The 24,046-nt window shown below is 35.8% G+C and overlaps 1 protein-coding gene across 3 annotated transcripts in view; it reads right to left on the bottom strand.

Moving 5' to 3' along the window:
• WWOX (WW domain containing oxidoreductase) overlaps positions 1 to 24,046 on the bottom strand; it is a 532,897-nt gene that overhangs the window by 462,875 nt on the left and 45,976 nt on the right. Inside the window, exon 6 of one of the 3 annotated variants that reach the window (XM_075161459.1) lies at positions 4,849 to 5,043. The exons of the other annotated variants lie outside the window; for them this stretch is intronic. Coding sequence (XP_075017560.1) covers positions 5,026 to 5,043 — 18 coding nt within the window. The 3' untranslated portion in view covers positions 4,849 to 5,025. Of the gene's footprint in view, positions 1 to 4,848; positions 5,044 to 24,046 lie in introns of those variants that run through there. 3 annotated transcript variants of the gene reach the window in all.

The following is a 24,046-nucleotide window of genomic DNA, read 5'->3' as shown; positions in this document are numbered from 1 at the left end:
AAATTATATGCTTTGAAATATGCTCATATCAATTCACTATACTGCAAGCAACTCCTAGTTAAAAGTAAAACAATATTTAATTAAGCAAACTGGATCTAAATAGAGCCAAATGGCACTTGGAAACAGTCATTAATAAAAAGCGTCATTCTGATTTTACTGTTGTTCAGGCATATTTTGCTTCTACCCTTGTGTTACTGATACAGTGTTTCAAATGCATTTAGAAAGATACCATCTCAACTTGTGTTGTTTAGATAAGGAAGCATCACTGAACCTCTTTGCCCTTCTCCAATAAAATGTATCAAAAATTTCAGTACTGTCTGCTGACCGCACCACATTTAACAAGATTCGCAAATGAACCCAGAGTAAGTTTCCCACTGTGACACATTAATAATAAGTTCCTTATCCCATCTATCCCAAGCCATGAATATGTAATGTTATAAAATGAGTCCTTTTCACACAACAGAACCTCAGACGTGAATAAATAAAAACTATCCATCACAAGCCTGTGAAAAATTAATGAGAGTTCTGAGACATAAGAAAAAATTGGTTACTGAGATGATAAGGTCCGGTATGTAAAAACTGTTTCTGACCAGCTGTAAATTTTATTTTAAAACTTTACAAAAAGAGTTCAAAAAAAAAAAAAATCTTTCTATAGCACATTTACCATAAGAAACAGAAAAGGAGAAAATGCTTTAATGGTGAGACATATATCTAGGTAATCCAGACAGCATTCAGAATCAGCAAGTGGATCAGGTTCCATAACAGGGAGTAACATTTCCAGTTACAGCAAAGTTGTAACCTTAGATATTTAGAAACAGAGTTTCTATTCCATTTCTTTTCCCTTCGGAATGGAAATTCCTGATGAAATAAGGCAGTATATTTCCCTAAACTTCATTTACTCGGATAAAAGAAGAATGCATAGAAATAAATTATTTTCATTCATGTGAGTGTCTCTTTACTGTACCAGCGAAGGCTTTAATCTCTCGATATGTAGTAATCTGTTTTGTAATACAAAGAGAAATAAGAAAAAAACCACATTTTTCAAAAGAGTCAAGCTGCCACTATGTTTATTAATACATTTTCCTAATCTTGCCCAAAAGACCATGTTGAAGTCTGCGGAGTACAAGCGCTGTGCCAGGCCTACTCAAACTGCATCACCAGGAAATACTGGAACTTTGTCTTCAGACAGGGAAACAAGCAGATGAAAAACAAGAGGTACTGCCCAAGTCCTCGAAAGACTTTGCCCAAGACAGACAGCACTTCTTAAACTATTCTACCAATGGACTTCAGAAAAGATTGTATGATCTACAGTCAATTTTATGAAGTGTTAGCTATTTTAATGCCTAGCAGCTAAAATGAAAATGATGCCTTGTGATACCAAACTATGTCGCTTATTTTTCTCCAAAATCTGTCTCTGCTCACTCAGCTCTCCCCCATTAACTGAGTTTCTCTCTTTTATATCCCAGCACCATTCCCACACCTAGAATCTATGTGCTCCTCCAGGTTTGGCCTCCCAAACCATTAACTGTTTCTCCTTTGTTTCTTAATTCTGATAAATAAAAAAGTGTTTAAATCTTCTTTGTTTACTTCAGTGACCATTTTCTGTTAACATATCCCATGCTACACTGGGCATATGTGAACATGTAAGGTTTCTCCTTTCCCAGTTGGCGCTTGTGTATGAAGCGATGCGATCGGCAAGCGTGTTACTGACCCCTTCCTTAGTTACCAGGACAGGAAACCATCATGAAAAAAGACAGTAGCAGAGCCCCCCTCGCTCCCCAGCGTACCGATTAGATTTCTCTATCAAGGAGTGGCTTCATCACATAAAAACCTGATCGAGCAGGATGTTTTAGTCTTGGTTTCTTGAAAGTGGTTATGTCTGAAAGGATGGCCTCCAGAGTGCTGTCAGAGGTGTCTATCTGCAAAATAAATTACCTTTTGAAGTCTGCACTGAGTGATTGAGTGACTGTGAAGAATTATTTATTAGTCTTAAAATGCCAGTGGATACAGTTAAGGAACTGTTTTTTTCTACAAAACTACCGTGGTCTCAAAGAAGAAAGGGAAATATGGCACAATCATCCCCGTAGAATAATCAGACTGCTGGTTTTGTTTGAGGGACAAGTGGGTCCCCTCTACATGGCTCTACCAGAGCTCAGTCCCTGTTCAAAACTCGTATCTTCTGGTGTGCTTTTGGTCACCTTTGTCATGACCATTTGTCTTTCCTCCATTTAATGTTACAAATGCAGTAACTCTCTCCAAAGGGGTTATCAGTAAAAAAAAAAAAAAAAAACAAAACCAACCCAAACCCTAATACAGTCGCATTACCATAAAGCTTTTCTTACCATGATAAAAAGAAAAAAAACCTGCACCCAGATCATCTCTATTACAGCCCTGCTTTTTTGCGTACTGTTTTTGGGAGCAACATCTAACATATATTAGTTAACTCCCCTTTTTTAGAATATCTGACATTTAAGTCCTTTGATTTACATTCAGAACTAAGGATTCTCCCACATTTTCAAGAAATTTTCTTATTAAGGTTTTTCTCTCCCCTTTTTACTCATGAAATTTCAGTGTCCCTCAAATATGTTCACTTGACTACTTGTAAGACCTTGCTGTTTAAACAGGTATTAGATTTCCAACTGTGCCAATGCAGCTGAAGATTTCTTTCTTAAATACCCTTATTGCAGGCTGACCTTTCTTGACTTGATACACATATTTTGCAGGGGAAGAGCCTTCAGGTCCATAATCAGTCCAGTCATACGCCCACCATATCTATATAGGCACGCATGGCAAAAGCCTGCTAAGTATCTTTGACATATATTATTACTACACCTCTAGGTCAACTTACATATCAACTCCAATGAAGAAAGGCCAACTGAGGGTTGATTAATTTTCAGACATATTTTAACCTTCACCATATCCATCACCATATGTGAGCAAAAGACATTGAAATATGTTTTTTATACTGAGGGAACAAAATAACAGACACTGCTGTTTATTCCGGGGTTCTCTAAGTCACAATGGACAGCAGCGAAGGACGACCAGAAAGGATTTCAATATGCTATTTCTATCTGAAGAGCAGCAGCCCCCATAATGCACTTCCTATGCTGCTGCAGCATCAACGTTGCTCTATATTTTTATGTGATCTATATTTTCACTTGTTTGGCACTGTAGTGGTTGCAATTGGCAGTGCAAGAGATGAGTGGGCAAAGCATGAAATTAAAAGATACTCTTCCTGCATAGTGCTGACTCAGCAAAATCTCATCCAGTAACAGCCAAACTCCAGAATGTTTATTTTTAAACTAGGGCAATATACCACTAGTTCTCAAGTTTAATTCAATTGATTTTCAAGCAAATAACAATAAAATTAACCCATAGATAGGACAATCTTTCAGTGATGGATGAGAGTGCTATAGCAAACACCAAGCCTCACGCAATGAATTCTCTGCCGTTAGACAACTGCCCCGTGGGACGGCCGGGCAGATCTGGACAGAAGCCATTCTGGGGCCAAAAGGAGTTCCCCGCTTCATCACCTCAGCAAAGATGGATTCCACGACCTTCTGAGAAAAGCCTATATATAGTTTTTGCTGAATAGGCCCCTCAGTTAACAGCAGAATCCAATTTGTAATTTAGCCTTAAATGCACACTCCACAAAAAGCTATCAGGTAAGAAAAAAACCTGACATGTAGCTAAAAATGCTTTTTGACATACGTAAGTAAAAACTAATACTATGGCATTTCTCAAATTAGCCATTTGAAGTGCGCATACACTGAAAACATTTGAGTATAAGCATTTCTTTTGTTTTTACATTTTTTGGACCAAGAAAATATTTATGAAAAGAGTAATAAATAATTAATTTTACTGGCTGCAAGCTGGGATTCTTTCCTGGTTAAACTATATGCAGTGAAATGGCATTTAAATTATATGAGAGAATTGATTCAAATGGGTTCCATTAGCAATTTGGCAGGCTGCTGTGAATTGCTCCTAATCAATTTTAAATAATGCTATCCTATCTACGAATGGAGGCATCCTCATGTTAAACATCTCCACGTTGCAGAACTGTAAATCAGTGGCTAAAATACAAATTTCTTCATATCTTCTTATAACTCAGTGCGTTTAACAATGTGCCATCAGTGAAACTAATGCAGAATAAAATAACCACGTGTCCTCAGAGTAGTGTTCTAGGCCCTAAAGGTTTTCTCTTTTATCTTACGTTAATGAATATTTCAAACTAATGTTGTTCTAGGCCATTTTATAGTACAATCGTATCTTAATTTTGCTTGAAATTTTATCAATCAAGAGTAATTAGATCCATCTGAGCTGTAAATATTCAGCACACATGTAGCATAACTATTTGAAGCAGGTGTGTTTGTACTATGAGACTTTTTATTAAAAATAATGAAAATTGCAAAAATATCAGCAGACATTCAGAATTTTCTGCTTGTTGTCTCTGGTTGTAGTTTAGACGAGACATTTACAATTTCAGATCAAACTTTTTTCCTGCAAAATCTTTGTACAGCACAAGAGAACAAATTCTACTTGTGACAATCTAACATCTCCTTTAAGTAGCACGAAGGACACACTTTTATGGTGGGCATAAGACAGATACAGAAATTAAATCATAGCAGTTTCCATTAATCTAGGCACATTGTTCAAATAAACCTGTAAATAGATTTGTAAAAATATTAAGTGTGAAATATCTTAAATTGGCAACAAAATCTAAGCTATCATTTCAATATAATTTTTCAGTTTGACTTCACGTGCCATGCAAAGAAACGTGGCCGGTTTAGATGCTGCAAAATTGTGAGATGTGAACTCAATAACACAGTTTCAGATGGCCACAATCTTCACTGGTTTGATATGTCTGGCAAAGTACGTACTAATACGTGAGTCAGTAAGTGTGTGTGTCTGTCTCTCTTGGAACAGAATCTCAAAAAAGCTTGTCCTGGTGGTTTCAATGATTCTGGTATTCAGAAAGTCTCTTTCCTTAGTCTGATGTCCTTGCAATGTCCAACTCTTACTGGATCATATTTGATCCTGAGTCTTTTAAAGAAAAAAAAAAAAAACATGTTCATCTTATACACAGATGATTGAGCCTTGGTTCAGAAAGCTTTTTAAATAGAAGAATCAATTAACATACTAATGGTAGCAAGAACATTATAACGAGACAAAACTAATGAAATAAAATGGAATCAGTTTAGAAAACACTGTTTAAATGTGATCTATTCATATTTTAAATCATCTTCCTCATAATGTAAAAGTATATAATAAACTGTCATAAACCAGTGAAAAAGCAGATTCCAAAACAGAAAACCAGACAAGGAATTCACATTTTGTGGGCTGGGGAGACCTGGGGAGAGAGAACATGAAGTGCTTTTTGAACATGAAAAAAACAGTTCTTTAACAGACTGTGATGGCTAAAGTAAATCAAAGATTTACTTTACAAAGCAGTAAACATGGTGACGAGGAACTGCTTCCAAAAGACCGTAAAGCAAAGTGCTGTAAGTAAATAAAGCCGTCCCACACACTTCCACTGTTCAGTTCCGAACATTAAAGCACGGCTTTCAAGAATCAGAGAAGTTAGCATGAGTTATTGCACAGAATGCCTCTGCTTATTTATACTCTACCATCCCCTCTCCGACTCTTCCAAAAGAAAGTGTGGAAAAACAGAGGATGAACAGGCGGATGGAGCTATACAAGCAAACAGCTGATATTAAGTAATGCTTAATTCCGCGACGTTCCACTTTTAACTGAATACACAATCTGGTCAGCAAAGAGTTGCTATTGTGTACTGAGGTTTAGGAATGTGTATTATATGCCTATAATGCTCAAATTCCACAGCACCTACACAAGAGAACTTGATGGCTTCCCAGAAAACTGCAACCATGCGTGTCCTTGAATGAAAGGGGCACACTTCCAAGTCCAAGGCTGAAAAGATACAGCTGTTACGGCAGGCCAGAAGTGTAGAGATGAAAGCATCTATAGGTAGATAGGGCTATCTCCTCTGAGGAGTAAACAATGCCACCCCTAATGTACAGCTAAACCTGACTTAAAGTCAGAAGGTAGGTATTACTATACTGTAACATTTTCATGAGCTAATCTCATCCCCAAATCTTGCTTAAAATACTCAGGAAATAAGGGATCTGTGTTCATTTCTTTTCTCTACCTAGGGGGGCTAATATAACCTGCACAACTCACAAGAATCTATCCCGACCACTCGGCTATAGGTCATTCTGTATGAGGTAATACTTCAGCTCTCTTGCTGAAGTTTAGCTGATGTAGGGGGAAAAAAAAGAATACATTTTTAAAAATACAGCTAAAAGATAGTGTATATGAAGCAGCTTATTTCCAAACCTACTTTGCTCTGACCCTGCAATGAGCAGCAACAACAGTTCTTAGCTTTCTGCCAGGGTTTGAGATGTACAAGCACAGGATCCACCTCTGTTGGCAGAGTTCACTTAGCGCCTGGAAGTGGATGCTGCTAACAACAGTGATACCACACGTGCCACTGCTGATGTCCAAATGAAAGCTGGAGAGTCTGTGGCTTTCTGCTCAATGTGAGACCTGAAAAATTCATCTTTGGCACCACAAGTGTTTCTAGATTTAACTTAAACCAGACAGCAGATAAAACAGTCTAGCCACTTATAAAAAGGAGATGACCATCACTGCTTCTTCTGAATTCAGTTGAAAAAAAAGAGAATTTCTTCTTCATTCCTTCAGTTTGTATAGCCATATTCCTAAGCTAGCTTTAACCTAGTTTTCAAGTCAGTAACTACAGAGTCTCAGCACATCAATGCAAGCTAACTACCCAAACTTTCCAGGGTCCCATGCAAGTTCTGCAGCCTCCACTGGACCCCACGCTGCTATGCATAGATGAGATAAGGCCCTCTGCAATTCAATTTAAAACTAGTTGAAGTGTGTCCCCATTGCATGCACTCACACTTTGTACCGCATGCAGAAGTTCAACGATGGAATCTGCGGAGACACGACAGCCACCACATGCTGCTGTGTTGGAGCCACATGCAGGTTTGGATTATCTTTTAAAATACGCCATCCCTGAAATACTTTCCCCTCTTATTTTTTCACAATTTAAACTTCAGTTCTACCGAACACATATTAATTGTACCGATTGTTATATGAATCCATATCACCTACTTTCAAAAATCTTTTTATCTGACAGCAGGGATGATACTGTATCATCTTACTGTAAATTAAGATGACAGTTTCTTAGTTAGCATAGTGTGAATATACAAAATGATAGTACTTATTATAAGAAAAGTAAGTTTAATCCAGATTCAATTATATTGAACAGAATGTTTACATAAAACTGCAATTCAAAAACTGTAATTTCAATACCAAGAACATCTAGATCATATCAGCACGTGCCAACTTTAAAATATATACCCCCTTCTTTCCACGATGAAAGCAAAGACACTGAAAAAAGACTGCCTCTCTCCTACTTTCCTTGTGAAATCTATTTAAATCATTATCTACCCAAAACAGAAGTTGAAAATGCTTTCTGATGTGAGAAATCCGATATCAAATTTTGTGTTGCAAAAGATTTTTGTGGTATGTTAACTACTTCAACATACAGGTCTATGGAGGAAAGTATTAATACAACCTACAGAGAAAACAATTAACACAACCTTAATGCTAAACAATCTTTGAACTCAGCATATTTGGACAAGACTACTTATCAAAAAATTACCGTTCTTATTTCTGATGGTTGCTAAACAAGGTAATACAGTAATACTTACCACAACAGTATTATGCAATGATCCAGTTTTAATGCACACCAGCATTCAAGAAATTAGATATAGCAAAAATCTCTCATGACTACTTAAATTTTAATCACTTTTTTATTGTTATATTGCAGTAGTCAAGAGTAGAGTAAACAACGTTCTTAACCCCACTGGGCCTTAAGCAGGTACTCCTTACAGAAAAGCGAAGATGTTAGCAATTTGTACTGTTCAGAGATGCTAAAAAAGTCTGCCGTCATTCAATACCCCCTTGTATCATTAAAAGATTCTTATACAGCTCATTCACTGTCAGTTCAGATACCTTAAATCCATCAATATTATTGGAAAAAACCAGCTAGATTATCAAAACAACATTTCAAAAACATTTTGTTTGAAGATTTTTCACAAACCTGTACAAGACCAAAAAAAAAAGGCATACAAAATCACATTGCCTAAGCTTGCTAAAGTAATCTAGGATTTCTATTGAAAATGAGTGCTATAGAAATACATAGTGTTAATTGGCTGGCTGAGTTTGAGAGCTAATAAATTAAATCTTCCATGTCTTCTTCAAATATATTTTATGAACAGGTTTGTGTCTGTCCCAGAAATAAAATCCTGGAGGTTCAAAATCACAGTTTTCTATACTAGTTACGGCCACGCGTTTGACGAATTTCTTCCTCAAACACAAAAGCATACACATATGCATTGAAGCTATTAATGTTTATACAAACTGTAGATTTAAGCTACGGGTACATCTTCTCTTGAACACATCAACTTTGCAGTGCTGATGCATGCAAGGTCACTGAAATGTAACTCAAACCCAGTGCTGGACCCACTATTGCTTCTAATGGACAAGAGTTTTCTCACCATTGTTGCACAACGGATTAGGAAAAAAATCCTAGAATATCTCAGTACAAAGAGAACTTATAAATAAGCAGAAGTAGGTGCAATGATGATAGAGGACACTGTATCCAAAGGAAGATAACCCAATGCTCAGGGTCAGCCACCATCGAGCTTGATACCAGCCGGCGTGCCTCAGAAGTGCTCTCTGGGCCAAGTTAGTAAAGGAGATAAAGCCACAACATTTCTAACAGCCCTGGAACATATTTAATATCTTATTTAGAAGGCAAAAAAATCTATATAAACTTCTTTCATACTGTCTCTTCATTCTGTCTCCTATTGGCAGGCTTCAGACAACTCCCCACAGCACCTAATATAGTTATTGTAATTCCCCATAACTTAGAGCATTTTTCCATCACCAAGCTATATCACCTGTCAGCCATCGTTATGGCACTTTGAATAAACTATGTAATTAAACACTATGAAAAGTTTTGGACCTTCACTACCTGTATTCTTCTATCCTGACCTCCCCTATCCCTGATAATGCATTCATCAGTTTAGAAAGCAAAGACGAAACAGGTACAAAGGCAAGACCTCTTCTGTTCCTAAAGTGTCTGATAAATATAAATATCAGCTTTACATACATGGCTCATGACATCTTATGACATTTTAAAGTGTATTTAATAGCTTAAAAAAAAACCTTTAAATGGCTTTAGTCATTTACTGTAAATGTCCACTATAGGTCACATGCTCATCAGATGGAGTACATTTAGCATGTATTTATGGGCTTGCTGTTGCTTTTCAAAACAAAAAGATATAAATCTTAATACTCTCAGTTCTAATGTATGGATACAAGCCATTAATCACTCTGACAAACATATGTAGGCTGTAACCCTGTATATGCCTTAAGAATAGAAAGCAGACAACTACAGCTTACACCTTCAGGTACATCTGTACTCTCCCTAACCCTCATCATTTGAAATTTGGTAAAGAAGCTATGAGATGTGCTCTTCTTTCTGTAAATATCATAGATCAAATTAGATAGTCACCTGCAGGCCACCACCTTTAAGGGATTGTTGTTTTGCTCTGATTTTTGAATGAGCCAAAGCAGACAGTGAGCATTCCACCATGTACTGTCAAATTCTTCACACAGATTCAAGGACTCTTCATCCTTTTTTATTTAACATTACAAACAGAAAAGGACATTTAAAGGAAGAGCGCATTAAGTGCCGGTCTTAGAGATCCCAATTCTGTTTCTACTAAAATCACTGCTAAACTCCCATTGATTTCAGCAATCACAAAAGAGCCATTTCCTAAACTACTACCTCATATTTTATCAGTTTGGCTTTCTCCTCTGGTCCTGCTACTAGAAATATTCCTCTTCTAAGAAAATGCAACAGTTTTAATTGACACATTTAAACATTATTGAAAGAAAGTCTCCCAAATCCTGCATATTCATTTTCAGACAAGAGCAATACATAACAGTCTGCTGAAAGAATGACTACCGCACATCTCAATTTCAAACTTCAGTAGTGGAAGATAATAAGAATATTTGATGCATTTGATAGATTAGTTGAAAAAAGTTTGTAAGCAGTCAAAAGGAATTGTCTGATGGTAAGAAGATAAAATTAAATTGCAACCATTATCTTGCTAACCTAAACAAAACAGGATGCAAAAAATAACTGCTAATGTTGACAGGTGTTATTTCTACCAGGAAAGCTCGCAATACATTATCTCAGTGACAGCATTCACCAGAGAAGCCAATGCTTCCTGTATAGATTTGAGGTTAGGCTAAAAACTTTAAATCCTGTTTACAATTCTGGACAAAACCAATCTGATTGTGAGAGAACGGGATGGGCAGGTGTCAAACTTCTCCCTCTTGAAGGCAAGGGAAGGAGGCAGAATCAATAGGAAGAAAAATACATCTTCAAATATCACAACCAAGTTTTCTTTACACATGGAAAAATGGACAATCTTCCCATTCCTGTCTTTTCTGCTCTAATCCTGCTTACACAACCTCTCTTTACATCTTTCAATGTATTTTTCCTATTCCATGATGGTTTTTTGCTTCCCCATGCTTGACCCTCTTGTACTCTTTCATGTAAACTTCTACTCTTCCAATAGTTTCCTATTCATTCTCCTTGTTTAAATACCTTTTTAAGTTCCACTTCTTTCACAGAGCCTCCCAAGTTGATTTCCTTATAGGCAAAGCCCTGCACTCTAACATTTACCCACTTACACAACTTAGACTGTGAGTTCAGACGAGGGCTCTGTCTTTTCAACCTTGAAAACAACATGGCCAAAAGATCTCAAACGTGTGTGCCTCATGTTGAGCAGCTCTATTTACAGTAAACATTTCTGCAAATTGCTGATTTCCAAAGCTACCGAGTAACCAAACCTTCCAATAATTACCACCAAAGTACTCTGATTCTACTATGGATTTTGTTGTCAGAGACTTAGGGTATTTTAATATAAAAATCTTTTTGTTCCTCTTCTCATTTATCATTGTCTACTTCAAAATGCCTGTAGTTTTACATGCTCACAGTATTCAGTGTGTCAGATAGGGAGGACAAGGGAGAAAGCAAATAAGAAATATTTGTCAGATTAACAGGTAAAAAAATGCAGGAGATAAAGATGAGCTGTGTCAGGAAAGACTATCGAGACAGAAGAAGCTGCATGGAAAGATGGATCAGATGGAGACAAGAGTCAAGCCAGACAGCCATCGATGGAGTGCATTTTGCACTGTCTCCAAGAGTGGAGCAATTTGCTGCAATGCAAGGGTAAGGTTATTTTGCCTTGAAGGCCAGATTTTAATCTGCAATGCAACATATATTGTCAGTATCTTAAGGTTTGCTGTTATCTATAGTATGCCTTTATGGCTCAGGCAAAAGAGATTCTGAATTAAAAGGGGGGAGGAGATACCTATACTAATTAAAAAAAAAAACCCTAAGATGCTAGGAAAGGAAATAGAAAAAAATTTTAGAGTACATTGCGTACAAGCATTATGTTTTTTAAACTTGATCTATAACTACAATTTTGAAACAAATTATGAAATTAAGGTTTCTGAAACCTATTTGCTTGGAGATGATGACACACAAGACACTAAAAAACAATTTGTCTTCATTCCCGTAGAAAATATAAGCAACATCAAGAGCCTTTGTACATTTAAAAACAAAATCCATCCTCTCTTAAAGTCATAAATAGTACCATGTAGAATTCTTACTAATATTGCAAGTACCCATATTGCCCTAGTTCATACGGGTAGTACCAACAAAATATTCTCCTCTGAGTCAAACCTTCCCAAAGGTATTCACTTAAAGAATTATCTACGTTAGAACCATAAACCTCGGTGCTCAGGACAGTTGCAATTCCTGATCCAGTCAATGACTTTAGAAATTAAAATGTGATTTCTGAAAAAAAACCCAGCATGTTCTACAGAGAAATTTTATATCATAAAGAAAATGTATTTGTAAAGATTTTGTACTTCACTGATACCGAGGGAAGAAGGAAAAAAAAAAAGGTTTTCTATAAACGTACTTCAAACATGATGAACTAAATTACTTTAAAAGTTTAGACTCTCACTTTGAAAACGAACAATACAATGTTCACTACAATAAAGAACAGAATTCAAAGGAATGTTTCATCCTAAATGCTTTGCGTACAAATATATTTGTGCTCCATTTTTACTGGAACTTTGTAGGGTTTTGTGAAACCACTAATAAAAATGTTCATTATAGCTTAGGAAATGTGTGGAAAGAGATGTCTTTAACCAAAGCAAAGCTTGATCCATGTTAGCCGAATATCTGTTTAGACCACACACAGTGGTTAATATTTGCCAATGAACGTAGCTTTTTACAGCAACCAGGTCAAAAAGACAGTATATCAACTTTCAGTTAAGTTAAAAATAATGCAAAAATGTTTAAGCTATATTTCCAAGACCTCATCAGCTTTTCATTTAAATGGCTGCTGGAAACAGTATACAAAATCATACTTTATGAAGTTTTGAAATCTAGGGTCATCTTTCATAACAAATAATCCAATAAAACTGAAGTTAACCTCGGAATGATTTATTTCAACTACAATAAAGCAAAAAGTAGTTTACAGACACAAGCTAAATGTACTGAAACTTTGAATACCTTTGAAACTTAACCAGCAGATTTACAAAAGAACTGAGTCTCATCCATCTACCATCTAACCAGCCACAAGAAGCTATCAGATTTTCATTGCTGAAGTCGAAGCAATTATTGGGCCCCCCATTCTAACTACAGAAGAGTTGCTGTGTTTTGCACACTAATGTCTTTCATCACAAAAAGCAGCCAACTCAGACTAGTACTCACAGGATGAGAAGTTTTTTTGGGTTTGTATTTTTTTTTTTAAATACTTTCTTCTCCACCGCCCCCATACTTGTTACCGCTCTGCACATGCATTACTACACTATACATATAGACATACACATTTTCTGCTAAACACTAATATTATTTAAAGTGCTTAGTATATTTTTATGAACATTTGACAGGTTTCTGACAAGACAGAAAGAATATTTCTTGGCCCACACAATCCAATGATTGTCTTAGAAGGAAAGAAATACAAGAGAAAATGAAAATGAAATTTGTTTTAAACAAATGTTTTCTTTTAAAGTTTTTCTTTTGAATGTGATTAAAACTTAAATTAAAGCTTTGAATTAGAAACAAATTCAAAACATTCTGTGATTTTCCAAAAGAAAACCAATTCTCTTAATGCCATCTTTGCAGGTTAAATTCATAGGGGAAGAAGAAAATTAGGTTGCAATGCAGAACAAGTTAAATGTTCAAACGGAAGGGAGTAAGACAAGCACTAGCTGGACCTCACATAGTCACCCATACTGCTACTAACACATCTTCTGTACCACGACACAGGCTGCCATGATGTCCCTCAAATTTTCAAATCCTGCCTGCACAAGCTATGAGAGAGATCCTGAGGCAAAACTAAATATATCATAGATAATTAAAGACTATACCCATATATTCACAGAAGCAGAGTTCTCACTCTCTAATGACTAAGGAAGAAATACAAAAATATGACACTGCCTCGGGATACTCTCCTACTCTCTAACAAGTTTTAAACTCCGGACATCCAGAGTCAGAGATAGTACCTTGGTGTCTAACAATTTTTTTTATTAAACTTCCTTTCATTAATGTGACTAATTGCTCTTGGATCCACATAAAATTCAGCAGCCATGAGGCCCAGAAAGTTTCAGCTTTGCTATTTCCTTCTGCAGAAGTGTTCAAATACAACTTTGACTGACAAGATTAATTTGAACTGTTTTTATAAGTGAATGAAAAAGCGCTCTGATAAAATAATCCAGAACAAAACAAAACAAAAAAAAAAAAGGCACGGGAAGATCAGAGTTGCACCATGAAAATGATCACATTTATTCAGTTAAAATACGGAAGCCTAAGACTTCAGAGAGTGAAATTCTATCAACTTAAGTAGAAAATTCAATAAAAATGTTTCATAAATCTGAGCAGAAGCTTTAGGATTTGACTCATTACTGCTACTCATTCTCAATTTTCAAATCTTTCTCAAGTATTCTTATACTAACAAACGGATCTTCACCACAATTGATGTTATTTGCAGATTCAAAAATTTAAGTGCAGCTGCACAAGACAGTATACTTTTTTAAATGGAGGAGCAAAACAGAACACGTCTCATGAGTAACTCTTAATCTGCCAGCAAATCAATTATAAAAAGCTTCTGTAAAAAGCATCTGAAAATCTGCTTCCAGTCAACACAACTTAGCCATCTGGTTCCCACAGATATCTGCCAGGAATGGGTTGCAAAACCAAATTAACAGTGATTACACAAAAATATTCAAAATTTAATTTAAACTTGCCAATCACTTTTATAGTCCTTCACATGCATGTGGAAAGAATCCTCCACTCACCTCTTTGAAGTTACTGACATGTTTAAACCCCCTCTAGAAAAATGGCTACAACTACATTTAGCAGATTTGTTTTAAATTAGCTTTGTCAACTAATTTAAAGTGTTTGGAAGGACACACTGACTACGTGGTCTTCACATGTTCTTCAGTTAAAACATAAAGGATACTTTCCTTCAGTAATTTAACTTGCTTTAAAACAGAGTGATATCTCTACTTTAACTGTGTTATTAATGCTGGATGAATACAATTTTGGACAACATCAGAGGTGTCAGTTTACCTACTGATAGCTATTTATTATGCTTCTGTTCACCAACTGTTCCATCACATTTTTTCCCAGCAGCCCAAGTCTATTCTAGACGCTGTATGTGCAACCAACCATTATAATATTCCTCCTCCTTTTTTTTTTTTTTTTTTTTTGGTATCCCAAACAGTCAGTTAGTAAAAATTCACACTGTTTAATGACCATCAATACAAAGTTAATCTTTCAAGGCGTCACTCATCATCTGGTCCTTTTTCAGCAAGCACAATGAAGGATGCTGATAACCACACAAGAGATACTAACCTTAGATAGATGTGCAAATAATCCTTTCACATGGGGATGGTGCTGTAATTTTCTCCATCTATATTTTTAAACCAGGAAAAAGTGTTCAGAAAAATCCCAGAAACAGTTTTATATTTCTTATTGGAAGGCTTACAGTGAATTACAGTGAATACAAGGTGTAAATACGTCTCTCTAAAATTATCAGATAGACTGTCTTTCATTCCATGCTTTAAAAAAAGGCTAATAAAGATTAAGGGAAGAAATGAGAAGCACCTATATTACTCAGCAGCCAAAATCTCATCATTCCAATAACATCAAATTCCTTTAATTTCTGTTGCAATCTTGTAATACAAGGATATAATTCTATACATAGCATGAAATACAGGAATCTCAGGCATTATTTCTGTTATCAGAACCAATTTTAAGGTGCTTTAGAGCCCACATTTTTATTAAATTTAGTAGTACTTTTTTTCAAAAAATAGGAAAGTTTTTTCTCATGTCTTTTGATATAAACAATAATGTTTGAAAGAATTTAATTAAATTACTTGGACCCCATTTAAAGATATTGCAAAACGTGTTACCTTTAATTTTAGAGGAAAATACACATGTAAAATATCCTAGCATATTAGGAAGCCATATAATTGCTAAATTGTATTAATATTTCTAAATTTTCGGTTCTGATCAAAATGAAACATGAACAGTCCTGTAACGCAAATCAATAATTCCATACCCCAAAATAGTGTAAATTAAAGCAGGGAAAGCTATGATGCTCTGATCACTGTCCGGAATGGATTTTAATTTACTTTTGAGACACTGGCTTAAAAAAAATAAAAAGACAACATAGATAAATCCAAGCAGAATCCAGGATGACTACAGAAGTAAGCTTTTGTTTGTCTTCTTTTTAAACCTTTCCCACAGGATGTCACTATTGCTCCATGTCAGTAGGGCGTGTGACCGATGGAGGTTGGGTAGTTCAGTTGGGTACTCTCCACAAAGCAATGTGACACAGATATTTAGGTATCTTCTATTTTTGTAAATAAGATTACAATAAAGACTTGTCCCTCTCAGCTGCCACGTTACAAGCCCAAATATTTGCTGACCTATAAACAAGTTAAAACCTGTTACAATCCTTCCAGCTTGGAAAACTAGAACACTAACAAACCTGGAAATAGTGATGCCAGTGCCAGTACAGTGTGCATATTTAAGTAGCACATGCTCAAACTGAAGATATTAAAGAATTCTCTTCCTTAAATTCCTACGTTTTCACCCTTTAGGGCTGTATAATTTATTTTCCAGATATTCATGCCATTCGATAGACTTTTTTCTAACAAAATAGTGACATCTCGTGGTGACACTCAGAAATCCTAGATCAAGCACATCACATTTCTTCTGCATGAAATAGATAACAAACCTACCACTCTTTAAAAGTTACAGTCCAATCCCTACCAGCTTCTGGTGCTGTAGTCACGTAACATCTCTGTAAGAGATGGCAGACGTTACAGTCATCCCTTTAGAGATTAGAGGTCTCCACATTTCCCTGCCCTTAGCCAACCAGCCAACCTCCCCACCACTACTTTTGTTTGGCAGTCAAATATGTAAGTTGTAGGTTTGGAAGTAACTTCTCAGGATCACATATTTCTAGCAAAGATTTTTGCAAGAAAAACAAAATCAATGAGAATAAAGATTTTCTAAAGTACAGTGGGCCAAATTAGCCTTAGCATACTAAGACATGGAAGTGAACTCACTTAGCCAAAAATAGATTTTAATCAACATACCTCTAATTATACTTTCAATGCTAACTTTTTAAAAAGTGGGGTTTTCAGTGTTTCTGTTTAGTCAGTACCCTATACAGATGGATACTATTTTTCAAAGGTTTTCTTGGAATTTGTTTGTTTGCTTTGTTATTGCAAATATATTTGCCTCAGTAAGGTAAAACAAGAATGTTCCTATTGTTGACAGTTCAAAAAAGTTAAAGTTGGGTTGTTTGGTTTGTTTGGGTTTTTTTAGCATTTTATAGTAAATTCTTTCTTGTTACGAAAATGATGTGAATGTTTTGTACAGTCCTTTTGCCTGTTAGTGCTGCTTAATGGATACTGACACTTAATGAACAATGTATTTGTAAAGTGCTGTACCTGAAACAAGGCGTCATCAGCAGAAATCAGAAGAGAAAATTTCCCTTTTCTGCCATTACCATATATGCAATGTAACAATAATGAAGACCAGGTGCACACATGTGTGAGTTATTTTATACAAGAACAGCAAAACTGTCACTGTGGTCAGCAGTCTGTGAAGAATATAAACTAGAAAAATTACAATGTTGCAGAGGAAAACCCCCTAAAGTAATTACTGAAGTTTATTTAGCAGAATATGCACCTTTGCTACTCTTAAGATATTAGTGTTACAGTTTGCGTTACCCAATACTTTAAATAATCTGCCATCTTCAGCCTTGCAGTTTAAGCCAATTACGCCAGCTTTTATTGTGCTCAAGACTGAATTAAAGCCAACAGGAAAATAACCCATGTCAACAACCCACTGATCCCAGATATAATACCTCAGTTGTTCTGCTCTACATGTTCCAAAATAGCCATTCAAAATGATGCACGATGGGTCTAGCGCTCTAAGATACAGAAATCAATTTCCATTCAATGATGGATGTAATAATGCATCTGCAACTTTTCTGAGAAAACTCAGAATCTTGCAATATTTAATGATTTTTCATGGTTGCAAGGCAGACGTTAAAATTGAGATGAATCAAAATCCGTAAGGCAAATGATTACACCTTTCTTTTAAAAAGCCTCAAGATATTAAAGACTATCTGATAATTTTTTGGCACCTGACTCTTGGCATGGGCAGGTCTTTTGCCTAAACTCTGCAAGGAGCTATGTAACAAGGAAGGTTAGAAATATTGAAGAGGTCAACAACCCAAAACATGCTGTTGTTACAGAATAATACATTCTGAGACTTGGCCAAGAGCTCTATCAAGCACAAAATTTAATTCCTTTTTTTTTTTCCACTGGAATAATCATTTTTCTCCAAGAGTAAATAACCCTTATTGTTTCTTTAACTGTTCTCTATATATTGTTAAAACTGCTGCTATACTGTATGCCAGTAAAATACTGTAGAACTGCTACTGGAAATAAGCTCTCTGAACTCCTGGCACACTTCAAATGACTGAAGGGATTAGCTTGTTGCCCTACGGTTTTCCACATGTTTTCACACACCTTGCTATGGTTTAGTCATCACTAACTACGAAAAATTCAATTCAGTCTAATGGGTCTGGAGAAAACAACCAGATCTGGAGTTTTTAAAGAGCCTTGGGAATTTTCAAGGCCAAGTCTCTTTGAGGTGCCTGAGGAATCAATCGACCTCCTCAGCCATAAAGGAAAAATAAAAACATAGATGTAAACTTATGATGTCAGCGTCTCAAATCAAAGGAAAACATGACAAAACCAGCTGTAAAAATAGTCGCAAAAAGAAGAGTGGTCACGCAGGAGTTAAAAAAACCTACACAAATTACAAAGCATATATTATGGCCTCTCATTTCAGGCGTGATACCACAAATCTTAATCATGCAAAGAACTGCTTTGTTTCCTCATCAAAAGATAGGGAACTAGAGGGAAGTTTTAGCTCATTTAACTCATTGTTAATGACAGTGCAAGAATTCTTTCATCAAAATAATTTAAAGTAATGTATTCATTCCTTTCTATTTAATTAAAAATATCCTGGAGGGCAAATCCAGATAAACCCACAGTCACCTTGGTAAAGATGGGTTAGGCTAGGTCTCAGAATGCAAACCTGATAGGCTGCTGAATACAGGATGAGAGATGGGATGGAGAAAGCCTGTGCACAAGAATCTGCACCAACTCGCTACAGCTGCACCAGCTCTGCCAAGACTGTTCTTTTTAAGTGTGTGGGACTTGGCAGTAAGAGTAAAGGTGGAAATCACAATTATTCAAATTCCCCAACCATTTTCCTTCGCTAGAAGCCAGCATGGAAAGAGAATGAAAGAAAAATTGCAAGTAATTCCAGTGCTGTTCACCACTGGAAGAAAAAGAAATCCCTTCCAACTCCCTGTAGGACTTTGCGAGTCCAATACAGTGACTGAATGACTGAACTGGACGTGATTTGAATTAGACTCCAAAAACATGGTTGAACTACTTGAAATGCAATGTTGATTCCCCAGCTTTTTATATACCAGAATGGTCCTTTAACAAACTAGCAATATGAAGAGAACAGGTTATGCTTAAATAAAGCAGAAGTCACAGAGAAAAAAGTCAATTAAATACTAAATTGTTTAATTTCTCAAACAAATTAAATACAATGGAACATTAAATATTTACTTTCTCTTAAAAAAAGTAGTGATCCTGAAAAATCATGCTCCAGATGGCAATGTTTTCACTATATTCTTACAAACAAAACTTTACTTTTTTGGTAACAAATTTCTTAAGACTTATAGACACTAGATTTATACAACTAAACAGATGAAGTAGCTTGGCTAGTTTAAAATACAAATATGCATTCTGATATGTTTGCACGTATATAATTTCCAGGGGGTTTGTGGGTGCCTGTCAGGAAGTCTCTAGATTCGTGTTTATATTGGCCAATGACTTGACCACGTTGGCAAGACAACCACCTTCCTGGTGGCTCTGAGCTGTTAATTAAGTTTAGAGGTACTGTGAAGCAATACTCTTACGAGTAGGTTATGCAAACTAAACTAGAGGAAGGATTGGAAAGCAGGATTGAAATCATCATCATCACCATCAGATATACACCGAGATGTAGATCACAAAATAGTAAGTTTTGTGTTCAAGCAATGACAGCATCAGATAAAATGCTTGGTTACTACAGCTTATGGAAAGGATAATATTAGATATCTTAAATTGTTAATCTATTTTCATCTGGTTTACGTTCTATTGTACTGTTCCAAAAATTTGTCATTTTAATACAATTGTTATTTCATTTTTTCCTCCAGCTCCTCCAGAGCTTTATTATCTTCAATCAAGGCAGCTGAAATGTTCCTAAGGACTACAACATTCACTTCATTGCTTTCTCCTTCAAGAAAGATTATGTATTGTGCTTATTACCTGTCCTGCATATTGTCCACCATTTTATGGATTAAATCCACAGTCTTCTGAAACCCTGATTGTTCTACCCTGGCATAAGTCAGGCACAATCTCATAAGTACAACACACTATGATGCATCACTGATATAAAACACAGCTACTACATTTCAAAGGCTTTTATTTCTTTTTATTTCCAACTGATATCAACCAATCACTGCACGTACCCATGGGTATCATTTTATGCTTTAGAGAGTAGCAATACAGAAACAAACAACAGATTTTTAGAATTTGTATTACAAAACTGACCACAGGACATTTCTTCTTACACATGACCGTTTTTTCTGCACATAGCTCTAGAAGGCAGCCCCAGAAGCAGTTATATGCATTACAAAGTATTGCTTTAAATATATCATTCTTCAGACTGTATACCTTTTAAAAGGTAAATGAAAAGGTAAATGAAAATTTATGTACTTGCGTACTAGAAAAATACCAAGACAAAGCTAGAATAAAATGAGGCTTATAAAAAAAAAATACAATTTTGAACAATTTACTTGATTTTGAAAGTTACAAACCAATTCTTGGTTTTCTGACTATATTCTAAACAAAAACTGTGGCCAGTGTCAAATAAGTGTTTTGACCTTCTGATCTGTCCTTTCCACATTACTAGGGACATTTGCCGCCTCCTCCATCTTCCTCCACTCCTTTCAGCTCCAGACACTATTATTTGTCCACGTTCCTAACTGTGAATGCCTCATTCCCCTCCCATTTGGGGTGATACAGCCCCAGTATTTACCTTGCACTGTATTGTCCCAGCAGCTCAGAGGCTGAGAGCTGGAGTAACTAGGGAGAGGAGGATATAAGAAAGTATCCTTGAGTAAAGCAGCCGTGCTCCTTTCCCACTTGATAAGTGGGACTGTTAACTTAAAATTTACTATCAGTTACCTAAATTATAACCAGAAACCCAAATGTCAATCTACAGCTCCAGACACAGCCATGGAATAACAATAAAAAATATTGTAATTTTATCCTTCATATCTTCTCTCTATAAAATATATCAATCAGGGACACAAACTGTTTCAGTTCATTATTAAATTTGAAGTGACTTTTTTCACAATAAAGTTTCTCAGGAACCCTAATAGGGTTTTCTGTTTCTTTGTGTGTTTGCTTAAGGTAGTGCATAACAGATATCCCATTTCAATAAAACTGGAAAAAACTGAACCAATTTTCAAGATATAAAGAACCTTAAGCAGATTTAAAATGCTTTAACAAAGGTATTTTGAGAGGGGGGGAAGGTTACCTAAGGTTTGTCTACTCTTAATTCTTTGTTAATTTAACACTAAATTCACTAGATAAGTATAAACCAGCACTCAATACAGTGCCTTATCCACTAGATGACTTCTGTATCATTCAGATAAAGAACAGGTCCATGTCGCTGACCAGGATCACTACCAGGAATATTACTTCTTGCGGTATTACAGTTCCATTGCTTTTGCATCAATGAAACTCACCCTCTTAAAACGTAAACAAACTGCTCATTCGCAAAGTGAGATTCACCGAGTTAAAAAATTAAGTTGTACAGATCAGAAATGTAATCATGGGAGACAAGCTCTGAGAGTTTTTCAATCACTGTGGGGCTGCATCAATTTAAAGTCATGTTACATTAAAGAGAAAAACGTCTGGGAAAGTCTCCCAGTTGTCACTTTAGATTAGATTTGTTGTTGTTATCAGACTGTGCATTTTGTAGGCTTTTTTACATTTTAAAGATATTGCCTCATGCAGCTACACAGTGCATAAAGAAACATGTAACATACAATTTTTTAATCAGATTGCCTAGAGATTAAGAGTTTGCGCAAATTAACTGGTAGTCTGAAAAAAAAAAAACAACCCATGCATGCACATCTTCTTGAAGCCTATTAACATTTAAACTTTAACTACCTTAGAGTCACAGGGAAGCCACCCAACTTAACTTTTCTTCACAGAAAGGTCAACAGAAAGTTTCAGTTCTTCCAACAATAAAATGGAACACATTATGGAGACCTGAGGTTGCTGGTCATCTCAATTGCATTCTTTTGTTGCCTAAGTAAATTTTCAACTACGTTAATGGATTTATTCATGTAACCTACATTATCTCTGTTGCAATGGTTCTCGGAATTAGGCCCTCATATCAGGCAATGCACAGTATGCAGAAGATACAAGAGTTACCTACATAACATTGAAGAATTTTAGTTCATTTCTGGATGATTTCAAGCTGACACCTGATTTATTGCATTTACCAGAGCTTCAGACAATTCTCTTAATTACTCTGATTGTCACACTGTCATGTAAAGGATCCTTGAACGTTACTGCATGCATTCATGTTGTCAAACACTGTCTCACACCGACAAGTGTAGCAAAATCACTGAATATGTTGCTAGACATTACTGTTTCAAGCAAATATTCAAAATAATATTCATACAGCATAACGATTTTTACTTGAATTGCATGAAAACATTTTAGATATTAAAATTATAGCTTCTAAATGAAGTAGGGTTTTTCTTATACAACTTTTAAGTCTAGTATTTCAGTAATCATAATCTTTCTAAAAAAAAGAAGTTAGTAGCACACAAGTCTAAGTTCAAACATTTACAGGATGCTCTTTAAATCAAATACCTTTAATCTAGACCCTAACCTTTTGAAATTTGGAAGACAAAATACCAGAGTGTTCATAATGTGCAGTATCTCCCTTCTTACAATTTTCCACATGGAAAGAAACATTCAAAGACTTTACTAAGAGGAAACAAATAAAAAACTTGAAAAATGCAACAGTAAGTTGACAGCATATAAGCAACATCCATACTGACTTCAGCAACATCAGCCTACCAGGGTGAGCAGCTACAGGGTGAAATCTGTTTAAATACCTTTCACCTTCCTAAACAGCTGTCATGTCTGTAGAAAGTTTGGCTACAGAACCCCAGATCAATGAAGCAAAGTCAGGTACTTACACATAGTGGATTTTGCTCTTCTACTTTGTCTTTGGAGTCACAAGAATTTTACCGTTTTGGTGAGACTTCGGTACCATGGGAAAATTAAGTCATTTGAAGCCATCCATGTTTTCACACTAGTGAAGACTATCTTCCTGCATACAACTGGCACGAAACTCTCTTCTACTATGTAGTATTTGGGTGTTGGCAAAAAAAGCCACTCCCAGTCTTCTCAGGTGCCACAGAGGCACCAAGATTGGGCCAAACTAAACCCAACCTCTAAGAAAGACCTTTCCACTCCAAGAGAAGACAATGCACCAGCAACATATGACATTTTTAAGTTTACCATTTACTTGAGACCTACCACATTTACGGAAAAGAAGTCCAGAGATGTCTCAGAGACTGACATCTAAAAATAGTTAACAAGTTTCAGACTCACTATGGTTTTTCCAAAGGTGGACTTTTAGCCTTGTAAGGACCACCAAAAGTAAGAAGAATCTTGTCCCGAAGTGTGACAGCTGTAACAAGCTATGTCTTAGAATAGTACATCTTTAATCTAACACCATAGCCCTAAATCTGTTCTGGTTCTACAAATGCCTCTAGTTATTTCATTTTTATCAGTGAAGAAAATGAAATAAAACATATTTCATACTTAACACCAAACAGACCATGTTATCCCAGAAGACGTGCTTAAATAATTTAGCTGTTAAAAGAATCTTTAACTATAAATGTACTAAATTCCAGCGCAAAAGATTAACTACAAAAGAAATTAACACTGCCTTAGGAAAGGGAGATAACATTTTTCTAAAGCATTTCTAAAGCTTTTTGATATGCTATTTTTTAGAATTATATCTGGAGAGAACTAATATTTTTAAATGAGACTTTCAGAGCTGCTCAAATTGCAAAGTAACGTTTGTGCAAGTTCAAAAATTCTGTGGAACTTGTTTTGCTCCTATTAAAAAAAAATCAGTACACAATCTTTA

This window comes from Calonectris borealis, chromosome 12, assembly GCF_964195595.1.
Source record: "Calonectris borealis chromosome 12, bCalBor7.hap1.2, whole genome shotgun sequence".
Classification (NCBI taxonomy): domain Eukaryota; kingdom Metazoa; phylum Chordata; class Aves; order Procellariiformes; family Procellariidae; genus Calonectris; species Calonectris borealis.
The sequence above is the reverse complement of the archived record's forward strand: the minus strand, read 5'-3'. Positions and strand labels throughout refer to the sequence as shown.